The 19,011-nt window shown below is 39.9% G+C and overlaps 1 protein-coding gene across 11 annotated transcripts in view; it reads left to right on the forward strand.

Annotated features, from left to right (window-relative positions):
* Window positions 1–17,171, forward strand: part of LOC121195069 (transcription factor 4-like) — a 195,759-nt gene extending 178,588 nt beyond the window's left edge. For 5 of the 11 annotated variants that reach the window (XM_041058257.1, XM_041058261.1, XM_041058254.1 and 2 more), the window contains 5 exons: window positions 1,314–1,452; window positions 5,194–5,359; window positions 7,763–7,992; window positions 9,451–9,598; window positions 11,450–17,171. In XM_041058257.1, the coding sequence (XP_040914191.1) occupies window positions 1,314–1,452; window positions 5,194–5,359; window positions 7,763–7,992; window positions 9,451–9,598; window positions 11,450–11,498 (732 nt within the window). In that variant the 3' untranslated portion in view covers window positions 11,499–17,171. Of the gene's footprint in view, window positions 1–1,313; window positions 1,453–5,193; window positions 5,360–7,762; window positions 7,993–9,450; window positions 9,633–11,449 lie in introns of all 11 variants that reach the window. The other 6 variants (XM_041058255.1, XM_041058263.1, XM_041058265.1 and 3 more) reach the window with 3 other exon arrangements.
* The last annotated feature ends 1,840 nt before the right edge of the window (window positions 17,172–19,011 follow it).

Below are 19,011 nucleotides of genomic sequence, written 5' to 3' on the forward strand. Positions count from 1 at the left end.
TTGGTTCAAGCAAAACAACCCCCCCCCCACCCCACCCCCAAACGGAAAACAGCGAACATGAGCGCGATGTCAGGCTGAATAATGAATTGAAGTGAAATGGCAATTCAGCCTGATTATCACGCCTTCGAGGACCCACCACACTGTGTCCCTGCTGCCATTGAGCTTACTATTGTTCAGAACTTTTACACAGTATTTATCTGCCACATTGCTGTTTACAGTACACAGATCTGTCATGATTCGTATCCAGCAACTGTCCTGCTGATATGTTCAAAGTAAGACAAAGCTCAGGAAAAGGAGCTTGAGAGAGAGGGACTCTTCTGAACCACAGGATGCAGAAAGAAAGCTGGCAACACACACACACAATCACACACGCGTACACTCATATACACACACACTCATACACATACACTCACACACACGCACACACACATAAAGCAAGCCCATCTCGTGCCAAAACAGTGAGTCCCTGCTGGAAGCTGCTCGGTGCTCTGGGAATTAGAAATCCCACAATTAAACATATGGGCATTAAGATAATTGTCAGTTGTTGTGCTTTCGTGTGTGTGTGTGTGTGTGTGTGTGTGTGTGTGTGTGTGTGTGTGTGTGTGTGTGTGTGTGTTTTGTGTGTGTGTGTCTGTGTGTGTGTGTGTGTGTATGGCAGACAGATGGATAGAATTCAGCCAAGCACACACACACACACACACACACACACACACACACACCCTACAGTATTCATTGAAAAAGCACATGAAAAACAAGGAGACACTCACTTGGAAAAAAAAAACAGTAAATATATATGTCAGACATGCAGATATGAACTAAGACATACAGACACACACAGATATACACACACTCACAGGGAGTCTGTACCTGAGCTGTACTGTACTGTACAGGACTAAATGGAAAAAAAAACATCTTGAGGAATGGGGTGTGTGTGGAGGGGTGTTTGTCTGTGTGTGTGTGTGTGTGTGTGTGTGAGAGAGAGGAAGAGACAGATGGAGATCTTCAGCGACATAGGAAGGTAGAGGATGCCCTCAACAGGCCAAAGATAAAACTACAACATCTGGAGGAGAAAGAATGAAAGACAGAAAACACACAGTTTTACAGTTCTACAGTTATATTTAGTGATTTTCATGTTCTCATGCATCTGATCATTTTATAAGACTGAATACAGATATTTTCAGGCTCAGACTACATCTGGACTCAGGCATTAAAATTTAAGTCTCTGTGGTGTTTTACAGACAGAATCAGAGCAGCTGTTTGTTCACATGACGACTCTCCTTCACATCTTTGTGTCTCTCCCCTCTGTTTCCCAGGTGGGCTCTCACAGAGAAGACGGCGGCGGCGTGGGCGGTTTGCGCAGCGGACACTCAATGGCGGGTCAGGTGCCGGTGCCTCAGCTGCCGGTGCAGTCAGCCACCTCGCCAGACCTCAGCCAGCCCGACCCCTACCGCGGTAAGTCACATGTTCTCACACACGTCGCTTACGTAGACACACTGAGCCGGCGACAGTGTCCCCACACCCCCGAAATTTAAGGGACAAAAAAACGTGTGCAGACAACAAGCAGTACCTGCATTAATGTGTGTGGCTTTGCTTTGTACCAGAATTTTTATTTAGTCAACAACAACCAGAGAAAGACAGACACAAACAAAGAGTCAGTGATGGACAAACTGGATCGGCATCTGTTGTTTTTATTCATGGCCGTGTGTGTTTCCATGAAGACAAAAGGCATCTCAGTGGTATCCCATCATGCACTTGTGCACACACAAAAATAAACATCTCAACCCAAATTATTATCAGTAGAGTAGGAGATTATAAGCAATAAAATGAATACATATATGTATATGTATGTATATGTATGTATATGTAGAGAAGAAGTAATGATGAACAGGAGAAAAAGGTGAGGAAGAAGAAGAAAATGATTTCAAGAGAGACAAAGCTGAAAAGGAAGAGCAAGAAAAGAAAAATGACAAAGAATGAAAAATACATAAGAAGAAAATATAAAAAGGGAAGAGAAAGAAGAGAAAAAAGACCAAAAATAGGAAGAAGATGTTGGAAAGGCAGCAATGAAGAAGATGAGGAAGAAAAAGACAAATGTAGAAGAAAAGTGAGACAAGTTACAGATGAGGCACAAGATCCAGAAGAAAGGCAAGATAAAAAGAAGAGGAAAGATGAAGATGAAAAAAAAGACAAAGAGAACAGAGAAAGGAAAGAGAAGAGATACAAAATGGTAGCAAGGAAAACAAAAATGTAAAGGAAAAAAAATGCAGAAGAGTACGAAACTATCCCAGACCGAAGATCAGAAAGTTGAGCAACACGAAGAGTCAGATCTTAGCTGGCGAGCCTCGACTTCACCGCCTGGGTGTAAAAAAAAAAAAAAAAAAAAAAACTTAACGAGCAGGGTAAATAACTGTACAGTACGTGTGATATGGATATGGAGGAGCAAAAGTGTATATGAGCGCGCTGTGGAGCAAATTAGCCCTGAGCTGGTTTTTAAAGGCTGAAAATGAGTCTGCTGGCAGCAAAGTTCAGCCAGCAGCAACCACAGCCAAGTGTGTAATGAGGTGAGAGAGGAAGAAACGCACACACTCAGCCAGAAGAAGTTGTTCCTCATCCCTGCATCCGTCCATAACTCACACTCACACACACACATTTCAGGCCGTGTGGAGGCTGTAAATAAAGGATATTAAAATGTTTTTGGCAGCGAAAGCTAATGCATTGGCAGAGCCGTGGTTTCCTAAGCTCTCTCAAATTTAAAACAACTATGAACAGTAAACATTTGTACTATTTGGATAGTATGTAATATGTTTAGTTTTTTTTTGTTTATTATTGTTTATTTTTATAATTTATACAGATTTTAGGGCAGGGGATCTCAACCTTTTTTGGTTTATTTATTTATTATCTTATTATATTAATATTCTTGTTATTATGATTATGATTTGGTGTTAGATCATTTAAAAAAAACAAGCCATTGATTACCAAATAACATATTAGATTTAACTAGTGGAATATTTTTATCATTAGTTTCCAAGGGAGAAAAAAAGCCAAGTCAGTAGAAATGATTTAAGAGGGTTTATTCATGAACAAATGCCACAGTTAGAAAGTTGATATTCAAACTTTGATTAGGTCTCACAAACAGCAGCCAATCAGAAATGCCAAACCAGTAGCATTCATGATAATTGTTCCAACAGAAAACAAGAGCAGCCTACCAAGAGAAAAAAAAGTCTGAGGCTGCTGGAAAAAATAAAAAGCAGAAGGATTTATCTTAACTTTCAAAGGGAAAAAAAGTAAAATTGCTTTGAAAGTTAGTGTGAGCTCTGTGGTTCTCTGCCAGTTTCTTCACTGCGGGTTGCAGTGAAGTTAGTTTAAGCTGTAGCTCGCCTGAGAGCATCTAGTCCAAGAATTTGTGGTGCTTGGACTGGATGTGGAGGACCTGGCTGAAACCCTGCTCTGAACATAAATGACAAAGCCAGAACACTTCTTTAGGCATTATTTATTGAGTGTAACACTTAAAAACTCAACTAATCTGCTTCATCAAGACTGTGCGTGGGTGTGGTTTGATCCGATTTGATTGCAGTTACAGTGACCATGCAAGTCTCCAACGTTTTTTTTTTTTTTACAAGATACTGAAACAAAAAAAAACTTGGTGGTCACTATAATGCTAACAATGACATCAACAATAGTATTATTAGAAACAGTAAAAACATGTTTCTTTGATGATTTGCAAATTTGAGCAACTGATGAGCCGATTCAGTTCATCTTATCACTTTTTCGATGTGAACATGCTGAGAGTTGTATGTAGTCTGGCACTGGGACACAGCCAAGAAGTACCGGTGGGGGAAGTTTAGAGACCCAAGAAAGAAAGTGATTAAGAGACGGTCCTGAGAAGAAGAAGAGAGAAAGCTGCATTAATTAAAACCGAGGCCTGGCCCCAAATTTTCTGTTCAGTCTCCTTCCAGTGTCAGTTTGCGTCTGCCTGCTTTCACTCAGACGTTCAGAGGCACAAAGTCACTTTTCACAGTTTTAAGTCTATTTAAATGCAGCCATTTATGCACAAACACACAGCGATTGTATGGAAAGAGACGCGCACACACAGATACACACAAACCAAACACAGGCCTTCACTCAAAGCTGCACGCGAAATGCCTCCTCTCAGGCAAACGGAGATCCAAAATGGCCGACAGATGCGTGTGTGTGTGTGTTTTTGTGTTCACTGAGATGTTGGCAGCGTCCCAGTGACGGATCCATACAGACGTCAAATAAAGACTTGACTGTTCAGCTGTGGAGAGAGGCAGACAGAGGCCACAGAGGCTTTACATTTGCACCACAGCTCTCCCCTGCCGCCATCTTGCATGTCAACTTAAAAATTAGCTGTATTGACGCTATATCTGCAGAATTGGAAACTACACAGTCTGACTTTTGAGTGTTCAAGTGTTATTTCAGGATTACTGGCTCTGATGTTTTTTTTTTCTTTGTAACAAGTGAAAGCAGATACATACCATCAAGTCTGTGGCTTGTTTTTAATTAGCTGAATCAAATGTAGTCGTGTTTTTAATGGATTTTATTTCAGTGTAACTGACAGTGATGGTTTTGCAGCCACACCATTGCCAAAAGTTTTCTGACATGTCTGTAATCAGAGATGCTCCTGTCAGACATTCACAATATCTATGACTCTGGATTACAGCTGCTGTTTTCCCAGCTTGATTTTCCTCTGGTACCGTATGGAAAAGCTTTGGTTAAGTTATGGGCAATTAAAGTTACTTGGTAAAGGTAAAGGAAAGTAATGTGAATATTAGGCTCGGTCAGTTTATGATAGTTAGACCTCTCCCCACTCCAATCCAAGATGGAAAAGGTTTGAGGGTTTCCAAAGCCATTTGACCATCAGACAAGGAGTTCTGATAAAGTACACCGAGGCCCTTAGACCCTCAAATTTGCAAATAGCCATTAATTTAGAGATGTATTTGTCTTTTACTGTCCTGTCTAGGTTTCAAACTAGCAACGCCCTCTGTCACAAGTCTGCATCTATGATTTCAAGGCTGCAACTTGCAGGGATGAAGGGCTAAATGAAAATGACATTTGTAACAAAATACCTCCTACTTCATTTCTTCATTCAACCACAGCAGATATGATGGTAACAACTGATCAAATGTCGCATGCGCACCTTTTAACCCCCTCCTCACCTTTCTCTTCCTGCAGCTCTGTCCGGAGGCCTTCAGGGCCAGAGCACCTCCTCCGTCAGCTCAGAGATCAAGTCTGAGGACGAGGGGGACGAGAACCTCCTGCAGGACACGAAGTCCCTGGACACCAAGAAGGAGGACCCCGACAGCAAGGAGCTCAAAGCTATTGATAGGTCAAGATCTAGGTAACCCCGCCCACCCCTCAGATGTTCGCTTCCATCAAACCCCTCAGCTGGGCTGGAACGCATCCTCCCAAAACACATCCGGGCTCAGAGACCTTCCTTGTTCCACATGTCATTGATCAACTCTCCTGGTGTCTTATTTTTTTCTCAGTCACAAGGCAGAAATTAACGTGTGACCATCCAGCGTCTTCATGGGATAAATCAGGAATCATAAAACAGAACCTAATGTAATTTTCTGGACAAATCTAAAGAGATTAACATGAAAACTCAGTCAATTTGCAGAACCTTTACTTTTCTTTGTGGTATTACTACTTTGACCTAATTAAATTATAAAAATGCAATCACAACAAAGTGTTGCATTGAGGTTGATGGCTCATTTAAGACAAAGTAAAAATAAGGACACAAGGAAGCACTTTTACTCGTGAGTGTTTTGGGAACCAGCCTCTGGACTTTGATGAAGTGACCAATTGTGATGAGAAGCAGCTAAATAAATCAGTTAATACAGAGACTGTATATGAAATATTCTTCTCCACCAGGCATCTCTCCTTTTATTTTTTTACATGGCAGCTGTTGATCTTTCTTTATGAAAGGCAGCGCTGTTGAGAGAGGAAGAGAGGTTCCTTGTGGAAAAGGAGTTCCTGGTTGATCCTGTCCGTCTCTCCATGGTCTTGAGCCTGGTTTTAACTGTTTCTCACACAAGAGAGTAGAGCCCACAGTAAATATTCTCAAAGAAGTGCCGCCTCACATTCAGGACAGGGAAACAAACTGAAAATGATTTTTTTTCCTGCTGTTGGTGAGAAATGATAAGCCTGCAAAAAAAAAGAAAAAAGCTTTTTTAACATGGTTCAAAGGACCAACAGGAATTAATTAATCTCACATTTTATAAGCACTTACAGTAAGAGCTTTAAATTGGAAATAACGGAAACATCAAAAGTTTTGATCTCAGCGTTGATTTCCCGTCCTGGATTCAGCTGAGCGGCCTTCATCCCTCCAACGATAAACAAACTGTTTATCAAGTTTAATTTTCACCTGGAGGACGACTGAAATCAGAAATATTTGGATCCCAAACCCAGAGATTGTACATGATGGTGGCGGTCATGATAATAATGATGATGATGATGATGATGATGATGATGCAAATGCTTGTGATGATGAAGATAAGAAAAATGTTTCCCCTGCTGTAGTAGTACAGGAATGCATCATGATGTGATCCAGCAAACTTGCTGTCAACTGATTATCTGTTGTTCACTGTGCTTTTGCTCAAAGTCTGTTTGAGTCAGTGTCATTTGAAAATGGAAACTCTAGAGGTGCGGAGTCAGAAAGGAGTGAGCGTACCGGACGTCTGTTGCCCATTCATTCATTCATCTCTGCTCGAGGCTCTCGTTTACAATAGCAACTACCGCCATAGGCAGTGTAATAGGAGTGTAATCAGTAAATTGGTGGAGGAGTCCTTTAAACAATAGTAAGTAAATTTTTAAAAAACTGTTAGCTCTCAGTGGTTCACACAGCCTAATATAAGCTTCTGAGAGATGTGAACACACATGTATGAGGAAGTCGTATGGCCTGACACAACCACATTCACCACAGATAAGGATCGACAAAAAACAGTCTGGTGGAACGTTAACTAGCTCACAGCTAGCTCAGTTCGCTTACTTTATGGTGGAGCAGTCTATTTTATATGTTGGAAATTTTCAAGAGATTTGATGGTTAACTTATCTGTGCAGTGATGTACAGTACAATGATATTGCATGTAATTAATAATAAGTGAGTAACTGAGGTTTTACCATCCAGCATTAACTGACTGGGTAGAGACCCCTAAATAATAATCTAATCATGCAGCCTTGTGACAGGAGGAGAAACGAAAACAACAAACAAAACAAGCTGTCAGAAAAACAGCTGAAGCAGACAGAAAGCTGAAAAGTCTTAACTCTGATAAAAGTTAATGAATTTAAATTAATGTTTAAATCTCTTAAATTTTAAACTGTACAGGACTCTGATTCACTCCTAACCCTAACCCTGTACCCAAAAAAAGTCACCAAACTCCTTTTAAACGATTTAATCTTGCTTTGTTCAAGGAATCTGTTAAATTTTTTGTGAAACTCTGCCTATGACCTATTTCTAATTGATATGTTCTCAAAGTAAACTCAAAAATAGCATCCTGTTAACATAAAACATGGCAGATTACCCTGAATGCAAGCCCTGTTGTGAGTTATTTAGTCACTTGATGAATCATCTCGTAAAAGTCAGCAAGTTGTACAATCACAGAGCATCTGCTGCAGGTTTGTATAAATATCAGACTCTACACAGAAATACAAACCGAGCTTTCATCCTCACACCCTTCCTTCTCCTGTCCTATCCCTCTGTGTTCCCTTTCCCCTCCATCGTCCTCATCATTGGTCACCGTAGCAACAACGACGACGAGGACCTGTCTCCAGAGCAGAAGATGGAGCGAGAGAGGGAACGGAGGATGGCCAACAACGCACGGGAGCGCCTGCGCGTCCGCGACATCAACGAGGCATTCAAGGAGCTGGGCAGGATGGTCCAGCTGCACCTGAAGAGCGACAAACCTCAGACCAAGTTACTGATCCTGCACCAGGCCGTGGCTGTCATCCTCAGTCTGGAGCAACAAGTCCGAGGTCAGTTTCAAATAAAGACACATCATTGCCTATGCTTTTTTAAAAGGATATAAAAATGCTCTTATTGTTAATAACATTGTTAATACCTAGTGCAACACGCTGTCGCACTTGGTGACATCAAATGAGTTTTAATCTCCCACTAAATATAGTCCCCCAACAAATGCAAGTGATACATTGTTTAAAACTACAGTTGTTTTAGGAAATCACTTTGTTTTGTTCTTTTCTGTGCTGATGATGAGAAAATTGTAGAATAAAGACAGCCATATAAATGGTTTATACAGACAGAAGTGTGCAAACCATATGTTACTGTTGCTTTCAAACAATTTCTGTTTAGGTTGAGCGAGGTTTCAATCAGGTGCAATCGCAAATAAGACCCTGTTCACACTTGTCCAATCACAAGTGGACAGCTCTAAGCCCGTCAGTGCACACCTGGTATTAGAGTGCATCTCCACAGGAGTCTCGAGTGACCACTTGTGATCGGATCGCACTTCCCTGCTCTATATGCAAATAAACGTCCCTAGTCTGCCAGAAATTAAAAGAAGAAGAAATGAAAACACTGCTGACTGGGTCTGTTCCTTGGTTTGTTCCAGGCAAACCAAATTGCCCAAGATGTTTTGATGCACTTGTAATATAGCTCTGGGTGCTTTTTGAAATTTTCAGATGTCGTAGACAAAACCAGCTTACGCTATTTGACAATGAAAATGAGTGTGTACATCCACCACAGGACACCGGTTGAGTAGTTGGTCCTTCAGTGTGGCCCAGGACACATTCACATACACACTGCAAAAAGAAGTGGCCATATGTGGTCCAGACCACCTCTGAACGTGTTTAATGCATCTTGAGTGTATTCACAGCTGTACTTAGAGCTGTCCACTAGTGATGAGGTCACCCAAGATGCATGTTAGTGCCAGATGTGAACAGGGCCTAAGGTAACATACACTCATCCAGGCCAGTATTCTGGTCTTTCACAGCCTTGATAAGTTTTAGCCATTATTTCCACTGTGTCTTTGTAAATTCTGTCTGAGCCACTGATGTCTTCATCTTTACAAACTCATTCTGAACAGCTAAGCTTTGTTGAAAGTCACATCAGATTTTCCATTTTGTCTAAAATGATGCATAAGAAATCTCAAATATTCCCTTTTGATTTTAAAGCTGCTTTAGCAAAATTTAAGGTGAAAATCAGGGTTCAAGAGGTTAAATTAGACTGCCATCAGGTGTAGTGCTCAGGCAGCTCCAGGAGAGGGCAGCAGGGGCACCTGTTGATTGTGTTGAACCAGACAGAAGTTTTTTGGCTTTTTGGGTTCTGTTTCACTTCTGAGTCAGTGATCCAGCAGAGAGAAATGATTCTCTGCAAATGAAAAGAAAAAGACAGAAAACACAGTCAGGAAACATGTTTTACAGAGAGAAAACACCAGAAATAATAATAATAGATCTCCTTCTGTTTCTTTCACCTTCCAGAGCGAAACCTGAACCCCAAAGCGGCCTGTCTGAAGCGCCGCGAAGAGGAGAAGGTGACTGTGACGTCGGACGGGACTCCCCTCTCACTGGCCGCCGCGCACCATGCCGCTGCCGCCATGGGCGATGGGTCAAACCCCATGGGACAAATGTAAAACGCAGCAACATCTCCTCCCCCCTGAATGGTCAGAAGATTTCACTTATAAACTAATCTGCTGTTGTACCTTTAACTCCACCCAAAGAATCCTAATTCAGAAACCAGTTCGGAAACTTTAATCATTTAATAAATTCTATCATTTGCCATGAAATTGGAAATCACAGGCAAACAAAACCTGCCAGCCATGAACGCTGTGGTTACCAGTATGTATATATAATTCATATATATTTACATTTTGGCTTCAACTGAATAACATGGAAAAAAGACATTCCTGTTTTCAGGTCAAACATTATCTCAGTGAACTGATTGATTGATTATTGATTGTCCATCAGCTGTCTGATATCCATCAACATGTTGCTGGTGTACTTTTTAACCATTTTAAAACAACCAGTAGAGTTACAGCAGCCAAAACAATAATACAACTGGAGAGACGCCATCTGAAATCTTGGTTTTAATCACAAAACCAAAATAGAATTTTCAAAGCAAAAGTGCAACCAGAGACCATTTGCAATGGGATCACTTCAACCGCGACACCCGTCCACATGTTGACGGTCTGACACATGAGTATTTATGAGTCGGAAAACACCACATTTTCACCTACACACTTGTAAAGTTTTGCGCCTGTATGCAGCACTGTTGATTGAATAAAGGTTAACAAATAAAGCAGACATATTTAAGTATCTTCTACAAAAAGTAAGAAAAACGTGAGAGCTCAGATTTCGTTTAATTAATTTTAGAAGAAACTTGAATTCTGGGGAAATCTTAAACAAACCAATGACCAAAAAAAAAAAAAAAAAAAACTAAAAAATAAACAAAATCATCCAGTTGTGTTGTTATTTCTGCTCCTGTCACTCAAATACTAAAAAACGGAGTTAAAACTTACACAGACAACATGTAGATAAATTATCACTGAGATAAATTTTCCCTGATTAGTTGAATTAATTTGTGGAGAAACGTTCAGTTCCTGACAGCTAAAGTCTGGCAGAGCTGATGATTCTGTGGCTGGCTAAAAACAGAAGCCAGAACATGGGTTAGTTTCTGTCTGGTCTGGGTACATTTTAACAACAGATTGGCAGTAAGTGTGATTTTAATGTGTGTAAAGTGTGATTGTGTTTGTCACTGCTTTTTACTGAAAATGTGTCATTAGTGTTCTTGGCTCTACGACTTTGCTTTCCCTCAACAGTGAAACTGTATTTGTGTTTGCATGTGACTCATGTAGTGAGTTAAAAGCTTGTTTTTTTAATGTTCTGTTGTCTTGAGGTGTTAAAAACTGATCAGAAGTTTCTCGATAAGAGGCAGGAATCATACGTCGCTCTCACACATGTTTAGACTGACCACCTCTTTTCCAAGTAGCCATTCATTTCAGTTAATTTCAAGGAAAATAACGTCGGTCAACATTTAGGAAACTTGTTTTGTATGTTTTACATTATAGTCGCAGATAACACATGAACTTGGAAGTTCTCCTTGGTGGTGAATTCATATGTGTGGCACGAATTTGGCTGTACTCTGTCAGTTTTCAGACGTAGTTTCATGTTTTGAAGCAATCATGTTCATTTGTATCAGGTGACTTTGGTCATTCTGTTTCTGTTTAGCAACAACTAATGTGATGGACTCTCCAAGTGATTCTGGAGGATCCAAAACAAGGAGAAAACTCTTTGTTGGGTCTGTGTTTGCACCCACAAGGAGAGTTTTCAATCTTCCTATGACTCGTCTGACCAAGACTGACCCAGAGAAAGTTATCTCAAGAACTACTGACAAGACTATCAAAAATTCATGGTCACCAGAATTGTGTATTGATTTCCGTTCTAATCCTCCCTTCCTCTATTGTTCTCTTTGTCCCTACAGGTCTAAGGTGCCAGAGTTCATCAAGATGATGAGTGACCACTTCCTCTGATGGCGTTTCCATGACAACCCAGCAATCGATCAAACCCGTTGTTGCTTCAGCCTGACCAATCAAATCCAATCAGCCTCTTTCTCTCCTCTCGTCTGTCGTCTCTGATCCTCCTCTACGCCTTTGTCTCCTTCTTCTGTCGAGAACACAAACTGCAGAGTCACATTAGTCGCTTTCGTCACTTTGCATCTCCAGCTGAAGTGAACTGGATGCTGCTTTGTGGAGACGTTAAAAAAACGGCCGCTGTACGGCGGCTGCTGCAAAGTGGCAGTTTGTGGGAGCTTTTCACACGACGTGACAGCAATGGACAAAAGTCTTTGGAATCACATCATCCAAGAAATTTTTCTTGTACTACTTGTTTTATCGGCATTCCCAGTTTTAAAGAACAAAAGGGTTCTATATATAAATATATATATAGTATATATATATATGAGAAAAGGAAAAAAGATGAAAAACTTGTTTTTAAAAAAGCGCAACTGGGTGCGAGCAGTGAGGAGGCTAGGGGTTGGAGAGGGTTGTTCAGAATGGAACAAAACATATCACAAAGTGTTTAAAGAATTTCTTTTTTTTTTGTTGTTCTTTTTTTAAAAGCAACATTGCGCAGCTGTTGTTGAATGCAGCCTCAGCGCATTTCTGACTGAATGGCAATCTAACGCCACACTGTGGATGAAGCTGTGCCTGATCTCCTCTTGGATGCAAACCAGTCAGATAGATATACACGGAGAAGCAAAGCAAACAAAACTGACAAAGAACAGGAAATTTCCAGGAAGTATCACGGAAGCAGGCTGTACACTCATACATCCCCTTAGAAAACCACACATCTTCAAGTATAGATTCAAATGAAGGAGAGCTTAGGAAACAAAAATCCGTTGTGACCCTACTGCGTTTCAGAGATGCCAGGATTGCTGAGTGATCTGAACAAAAAAAAAAACAAGTTCACAAATGCTTTTTGACTATCACTGATGCCTAGAAATAAGCAGGGCGAACCAAGAAAAGGGCCGGCACGTTCTTCCCCTTCCAATGCATTCCCTCCTAAACATTTAGGTTCTCAGTGTAAAAAAGATATGAACATTTACGTTTACGTATTTTTAGTAGTGATTCGTTCTAATAGCCACGTTGACATTTCTTCAGACTGCAGAACTGTATGAACTTAGTGTGAACACAAATACAAAAACCCTTAATAGTTGTGCCCAAATAGCCCGTGTGTATCTACTGGGAGGAAGAGAGTACTAAGAGAATCAATCATTGAATCAATTATTCAATCAGTCAGTGAGAGACTCCAGAGAGTTTGGGATGTTTAAATTACTGACAGCATAGGGATTACAGGTGAAAGACAGGAAGTAGTATCATGCAGTAATGCAAAAGTGTACTTCTAAACGCGGCAGAAAGGCAAAGCTTTTCTCGACATCTTCAACAGCACCTGAGATTGTTGTTGAAGGTTTGTGGTGCAGACACAAAAACCATGACAAAAAGAAAGCTCTAGCAAACATCCCGAATCAAAGTTCTTTGCTGGATGTTTGACAGCATTGGCAGAGCAGGCAGAGAGTCGAGACTGGTGTTCAAACTGTTCCTGAAATCGAAGGATTATTGGGCAGATGGTTGAGTGGATGGCTAGATGAAAGACAAGACAGACAGATAGATGGATGGGTGGATGAGAGGGAAGAGGGCTGGACTGAGCACTGAAGTGAAATCTATTCCACGTTTAGCACATTCCCTGAATCACAATCACTCTACTTGAATCGAGTGCTCCCCATGTCCTGAAGGCCTGAACTACAGGTGGGGTGGTCATGGAAGGGGAAGCAGGATTGAGGTGGACCATCATATTGAGGAGTTAGAGCTCGAGGGAGAGAAAAAAAAACAGAGAATCCAGAAGTCTAAATGGCGATGACACCGCAGGGCAAGCAAGGGAACAATCATTGGGATGAGGGGTGTATAATCTTCTTCTGGGGGCCAAGCAGCAGTAGTCAAAGCATTCCTGTATTGGATTCATTAGCTCCCCTCATTTCCTGATTTAGCATCTGTCCAAACATAACCCTAAATCTCTAAGCCCAAATTCAGACTTCGCTCCTGCCCCAAGTACCAGTCCTGGGGGGCGGGGGAGGCTTTCTGAATGACACTTGCTTTTTGGCAAAATAACGGACAAGTCTTTGTCATTGTTGCTTCAACTTTCATTGCAATCCTTTGCCTGTTGGTGTTACAGTGATGACTGGTAAATAGAAATGGAGCTTGAATAATCTCTACTTTTCTGGTACAATCCATTGCATTGTAGACACTCAAATCTGATCTGGAATCCTGCAGTTCTAATGGGATTCCTGTTTGAGAAGAGAACTATTTGGACTGGTTGGTACAGTACAACCACACACCAGGAGCTGGGAGGAATGTAAGCAAAAAAAATTGCCTCATAAGTCACTGCAGTTTTAGGATTGGATACCCAGATCAGTCAAATGTCAGAAGAGTCTGGCTCATGCGTGACAGCCAGATGAGGTTTCAGACAGACCCTCAGCTGCTTTGGACGAGTGTTTCTCCCCAAAATCAAACCAGAGTATTCCACAGAGTGTTGTTCAGGGAGAAAGCTTAAAGACTAGTTGGAATATCTGCAACATCTGTTGTTTTCTGGTGTCAGTCTGAAAGCCCCCTTTCACCCTCACCCTGATTTAAACCCTTCTCAATCCAGGCCCATGTTTATTCCCCAGTCCCGGTTCTGTCTTCTCTGCTGACCCTAGCCTTATTAGCCCTGAACGAGCGTCCTAGCCCCTCTCCCCAGCCTCTTGCCCCATCCAAGCAGTCCCACAGATGCAATTTGAACATTCACACTTCTACCAATGTGCCTTTTTAGAGTTCATATCATTCGAGTTACCAGAGGAGGACATTTACCTGATCTTTTAATAGGATGCAAGCTTAGGGAAACCTGTTCTTAGTCGTTAGGTTCTATGCAGTCAGGTTTTTTACCAGACCTGGGAATTTAAAAAAAGCTAAAAAGGAAAAAAAAGTATTTTTTGGATAAAAAAAAACAAAAAACAAAACTGTATTTAATGTACTGTACGCTTATATGTAAGTAGACAGCGTGTTCTGGCTTTAAGCCAATGGGACAGACGCTTGATTTAGCAAGACGAGCCCCCGTCCCAGTCCTCCCCGTCCCCCCCCCCCAAGTCCTCCATAATCCCCCAACCTCACTTTCCTGTTCCAAGCCCCAGCCCTGTTTCCACGGTGAACAACGCGTCTCTTCTTGTATTATAGCTTATCAGCTTTTTATCAATATTTGATCGGCTTGTCCGTAAGCCAATGTAGTCTTCAGTACAAAGTGTGTGGTTGTATGTTGTAAAACAGATTTTCTTTTTTTCTCTCTCTCTCTCTCTCTGTTTTTTAAGAAGAATCTTTTCTCTTATTACTTTTCCTTTGTCTGTTCTGGTTTACATGTCTATTACAGAAAATGTAAAAAAAACAAAAAATAAAAAAAAACAAACAAATAAAAAAACTAAACAAACAAAAAAAACAATACAATTCTCTATCCGACAGCATTGTTCTCTGTCGGTGGTCATTTTGACGCGGTTAAAATCCTACCCAATCAACAGGAAGGCACGGAAACTGGAAAAGAATCTATTTGAATAAATCAATCTATATATAAATGTACAAAAAATATATACGATATATAAGGAGGGTGCCGTTTTCTGTTATTTTTTTATTTTCTGTTGCAAAGGAGTGTTTGCTTGGGGAGGAATTATTTTCTCAAAGACTGAACTGGCAGAAGTTGGCGAGGCCCCTCAGTGTTATAAATTTTCAACTGACTTTGTTGTGTTCTCTGTTGTTGCCATGACAGCACCCTCTGACTAGTACGGCACCCTGCACAGGACAAAACGGGACTGGAGTTCCATCAGCTCCATTCACTGCTATCTATCCAAGGCAACAACACACAGACATTTGTAAATTGTATGCAACAAAATGGCAAACTTTACCATTATTTTGAAATTGTGTATGTAAAAGTTATATTTTTACATGTAGACTGTTGTTATTTTGTGTTTTAGAAATATGTTGTATTGGGTTTTTTTTTTGTTAAAAGATGAAAAAGTAAAATTCAGTGTGTGTTGAAAAAATGTGTCACATTGAAAATGTAGTGAGGTCAAAAGTTCCAAACTTTTTTTTTTTTTAATTAGTTTTTGGGTTTTTTTGTTTTGTTTTGTTTTTTTGGTTTAACATTTGTTTATATCTGTGGGGAACATTTTTGAGGGTTTAAGGGAGGAATCATAAATCATAAAAGATATATGATATCAGTTTAATTCTCCATGCCTCATGACATTACCATTTTTAATTGTATTTTTTGCAGAGAAATGTGTAAATAGTCATAAAACATTTTCCGTGGGGGTTTCTGTCGGGTGAGGGCTTGCCAGTGAGAGGCAGTGATGATGATGATGATGATGATGATGATGATGATGAACTTGTTTTGAGTTTTAGTGAAGTTGTATTCGTCCGGTTACAATAGCCAGGTGCCAACTTTTAGTTACGGTCCGTGGTGCTCAGTACTGTATTTGGTTTGGGTTGCCGACCTTCTGAGATGTAAGAAGTCAAATTATTGTCTTGGCTTGTACCAAGAATCACTCCTCTCAGAGCCAGCACGAGCCACTTTTGGGGCTGTGTGAAGGAAAACAACTTTCAAACCTAAAAAGAAAGAAGTGTTCCATAAAATGTTTTTCATACATGATATTCAAATTAAGAATTAATCAAAAACACATGATATCAGAACTCTAAAATACGCTACTTAATGTTTAATTGCTTACCTTATGACAATAATTCCACTGAGGGAACCACCGATCACTCCCCCCTGTGGCTTTGGGCTGGCTCTGACTCCTGTGAATTTATTTCCAAATGGCTTGTAAATGTTAATTAAATGACAGACCCTCAGCACCTGATTCAAAATTAATATATGAAAATTTTGTTAAGGATTGGAGTGTTGCTAATTTAAAAAAACAAAAAGCAGGTCGTCAGCAAACAATCTTATCAGCTATTTCCCCAAAAAGATATCAGATCATGTGCAAGGCAGTTTCAGTCGTTTCTTTTTAGTGTTTGCCATTAAAATTGAGCTTTTTGTCAAAAGGAAAAGCTGCTTTGAATTGGACCTAGGTTAAACACTAGGATTGAATCTGTCAGTGTAAGTGCTAAATGTATTTTTTAAGTAATGTTATTTTTACGATGCTTCATTTCATATTTTCTTTGTTGTATAATCAAGTCATCTCCCGAACTACAGTATCTTCATTTTTATGTTACCCCTGATGTTTCTATTAGCCAAAATGTTAACTTTTTTTTCTTTTCCCTCCTTGTTGTACATACACACCTCATTTCTCTTTTTCAGTGACTGTGCCATGAGCTTTGTAATCTGTTACTCTGTACCAGTTTTACTGCAATAATGAGTTGAATTCAAAATGGCCACTCCTGTCCTTTGTTTTCTGAGCGATGTTAGAAACAGGAAGCATTTCTCCCTTTTCTCACTGTAGCAAACCCAAATACATTTGGAACTGCACCAGAGATTATCACCACCCAACATAAGCAGCACAACAAAACTGAAAAGTTGGTACATTTATATCATACTGAGCTCAATTAGCAGTTTTTCATACAAAAAAAAAAAAAAAAATTGGCACAAATCATCAGTGTGGATGCTGATGTGCCACTTTTTACAGAAAATTACAATAATTCCTCTGCGAGAAAATGACAAAATGAACAATAAAAGGGTCTGATTTCATGTCATTAACCTCTAAATATAAAATTTTGTTTAATTTGTACAAATATCCACTGCCAGAAGAAAAAATACTTGACAACACCTATTGGTATTTTCAAACGTTTCCTATGACATTAATATTTTTCCAGTTTTATGTTAATAAGTGAATACAAATCATTTATACTGAAGTATATGTCTTACTTTTTTCAAACTCTGACTCAGATTGAAGTTCTTTACTGTAGTCTTTAGGCCTATGTTTACTGAACCACACTAGAATTTGACTTTTTATTTTATTGATTAATGTGCTAACAAGGGTAAAAATTAAGATAAGCTCAGTTAATAATTTGTGAAGTTCACAAGCGACTCAAAATTACAAGAGGGTGTCTTAAACGTACAACCAAGAGATTTTATAAGTTTTGAGACAGTCTTTCTTTTAGGGTTGTAAGTAATTCTGTATTTGTTCAAAGTTCAAATGTATTGAATTATGTGCCATCAGTGTTCAGTCAAGCCACAGTCAACAGTATCAACAGTGATTTAATCTGTTTTAGAGATTACACACTCGATTATGGATCATTGGTTTATTGGTTCAGTGATTTTTCAGCTGTTCATTCCTACCATAAATTGTCAACCAGAGTCAGATAGGAAGATGGACGCCAGTTTTATCTGTGTGTCCAACACAGGAACAGGTCTAGGATGCGTTATAGCTTAGCTTAGCACAAAGACTGAAAGCCGGGGAAAACGACTAGACTCACTCCATCAAGAGAGAAAATAATACAACTTCCAACAGCTTGATTTAAATCTTCTTCATCATGGTTACATACAACAAACAATGATGAATCAGTGACATTGGTTTTAAACAGGAAACAGTCTCCTGTGTGAAAGTCCTTCCACTCTGCTACTCATGCTCTGTATACCACATCACTCGACTTCCTCTGTTGCTCATGTCATAATTATGACGGCCGCTAGAAGTCATCTAACAAGAAAACGTAACTATGGGTCTTAATAAACTGCTCATGCAGACGACCTGTGGGCTTGTTATTTACAGGAGGACACTCTCTTTTCACAATGATCAATGAAATGTGTCTATTTAAGAGTTGTAATTTCTGCAAGTTGACTTGCAACAGCCTGTACAGCAGCTTCCATCTCATCCTTGTTGCCACAGGATGACATGTCCACATTCTTATTCCAGCATATTCCAGCATATACAACACTCTGTGGAATACGATCATATCTGATCGGTCCGTTGTGTCTCCAGCTGGTTAAAACAGCCACCAAAGAGAAGAGCAGACTTATGGGAATCACTGATGTGATTTAGTGAAATACTCAAAGATAGTTTCCAGAAAAATATGGACAAGCAGAACTGAGCAGCTGAGTGAGGGGATGTTGACTCATCTGCCTGTTCAATCAGTCACGTTCTCTCTGTAAGTATCGTTTGTCATTTTCAAAGACACGCTTCATTTTTTCAGTATTATTCTCAGTCTGTGAAGGTGAAAACACACAAACTGTGGCCTTTTTCTTTCTTCTTTCTTTTCTCCTTGTGATGCAATTCAGTGAAGAGACGGAAAAGAAAACAGAAAGCTTCCTGCTGTCAGTGCCTGGGCTTTTTGTTTAAGCTTCCTTTGTGTAGTTCTCTCTTGCTGTGGAGCAGACTTAGTGCATCCTATTATAGAAACAAAATTTAAGATAAATCAATCATGTGTTAATTATTATTGTTTTGCAGAGGCAATCATTTTATACCAAGAATACTGACAAGAATAAGTGGAGAAAAAATAAAAGGTTACTGTATGAAAACTGAATAACTACAATATA

Source organism: Toxotes jaculatrix, chromosome 16, assembly GCF_017976425.1.
Source record: "Toxotes jaculatrix isolate fToxJac2 chromosome 16, fToxJac2.pri, whole genome shotgun sequence".
NCBI classification, from domain to species: Eukaryota; Metazoa; Chordata; class Actinopteri; family Toxotidae; genus Toxotes; species Toxotes jaculatrix.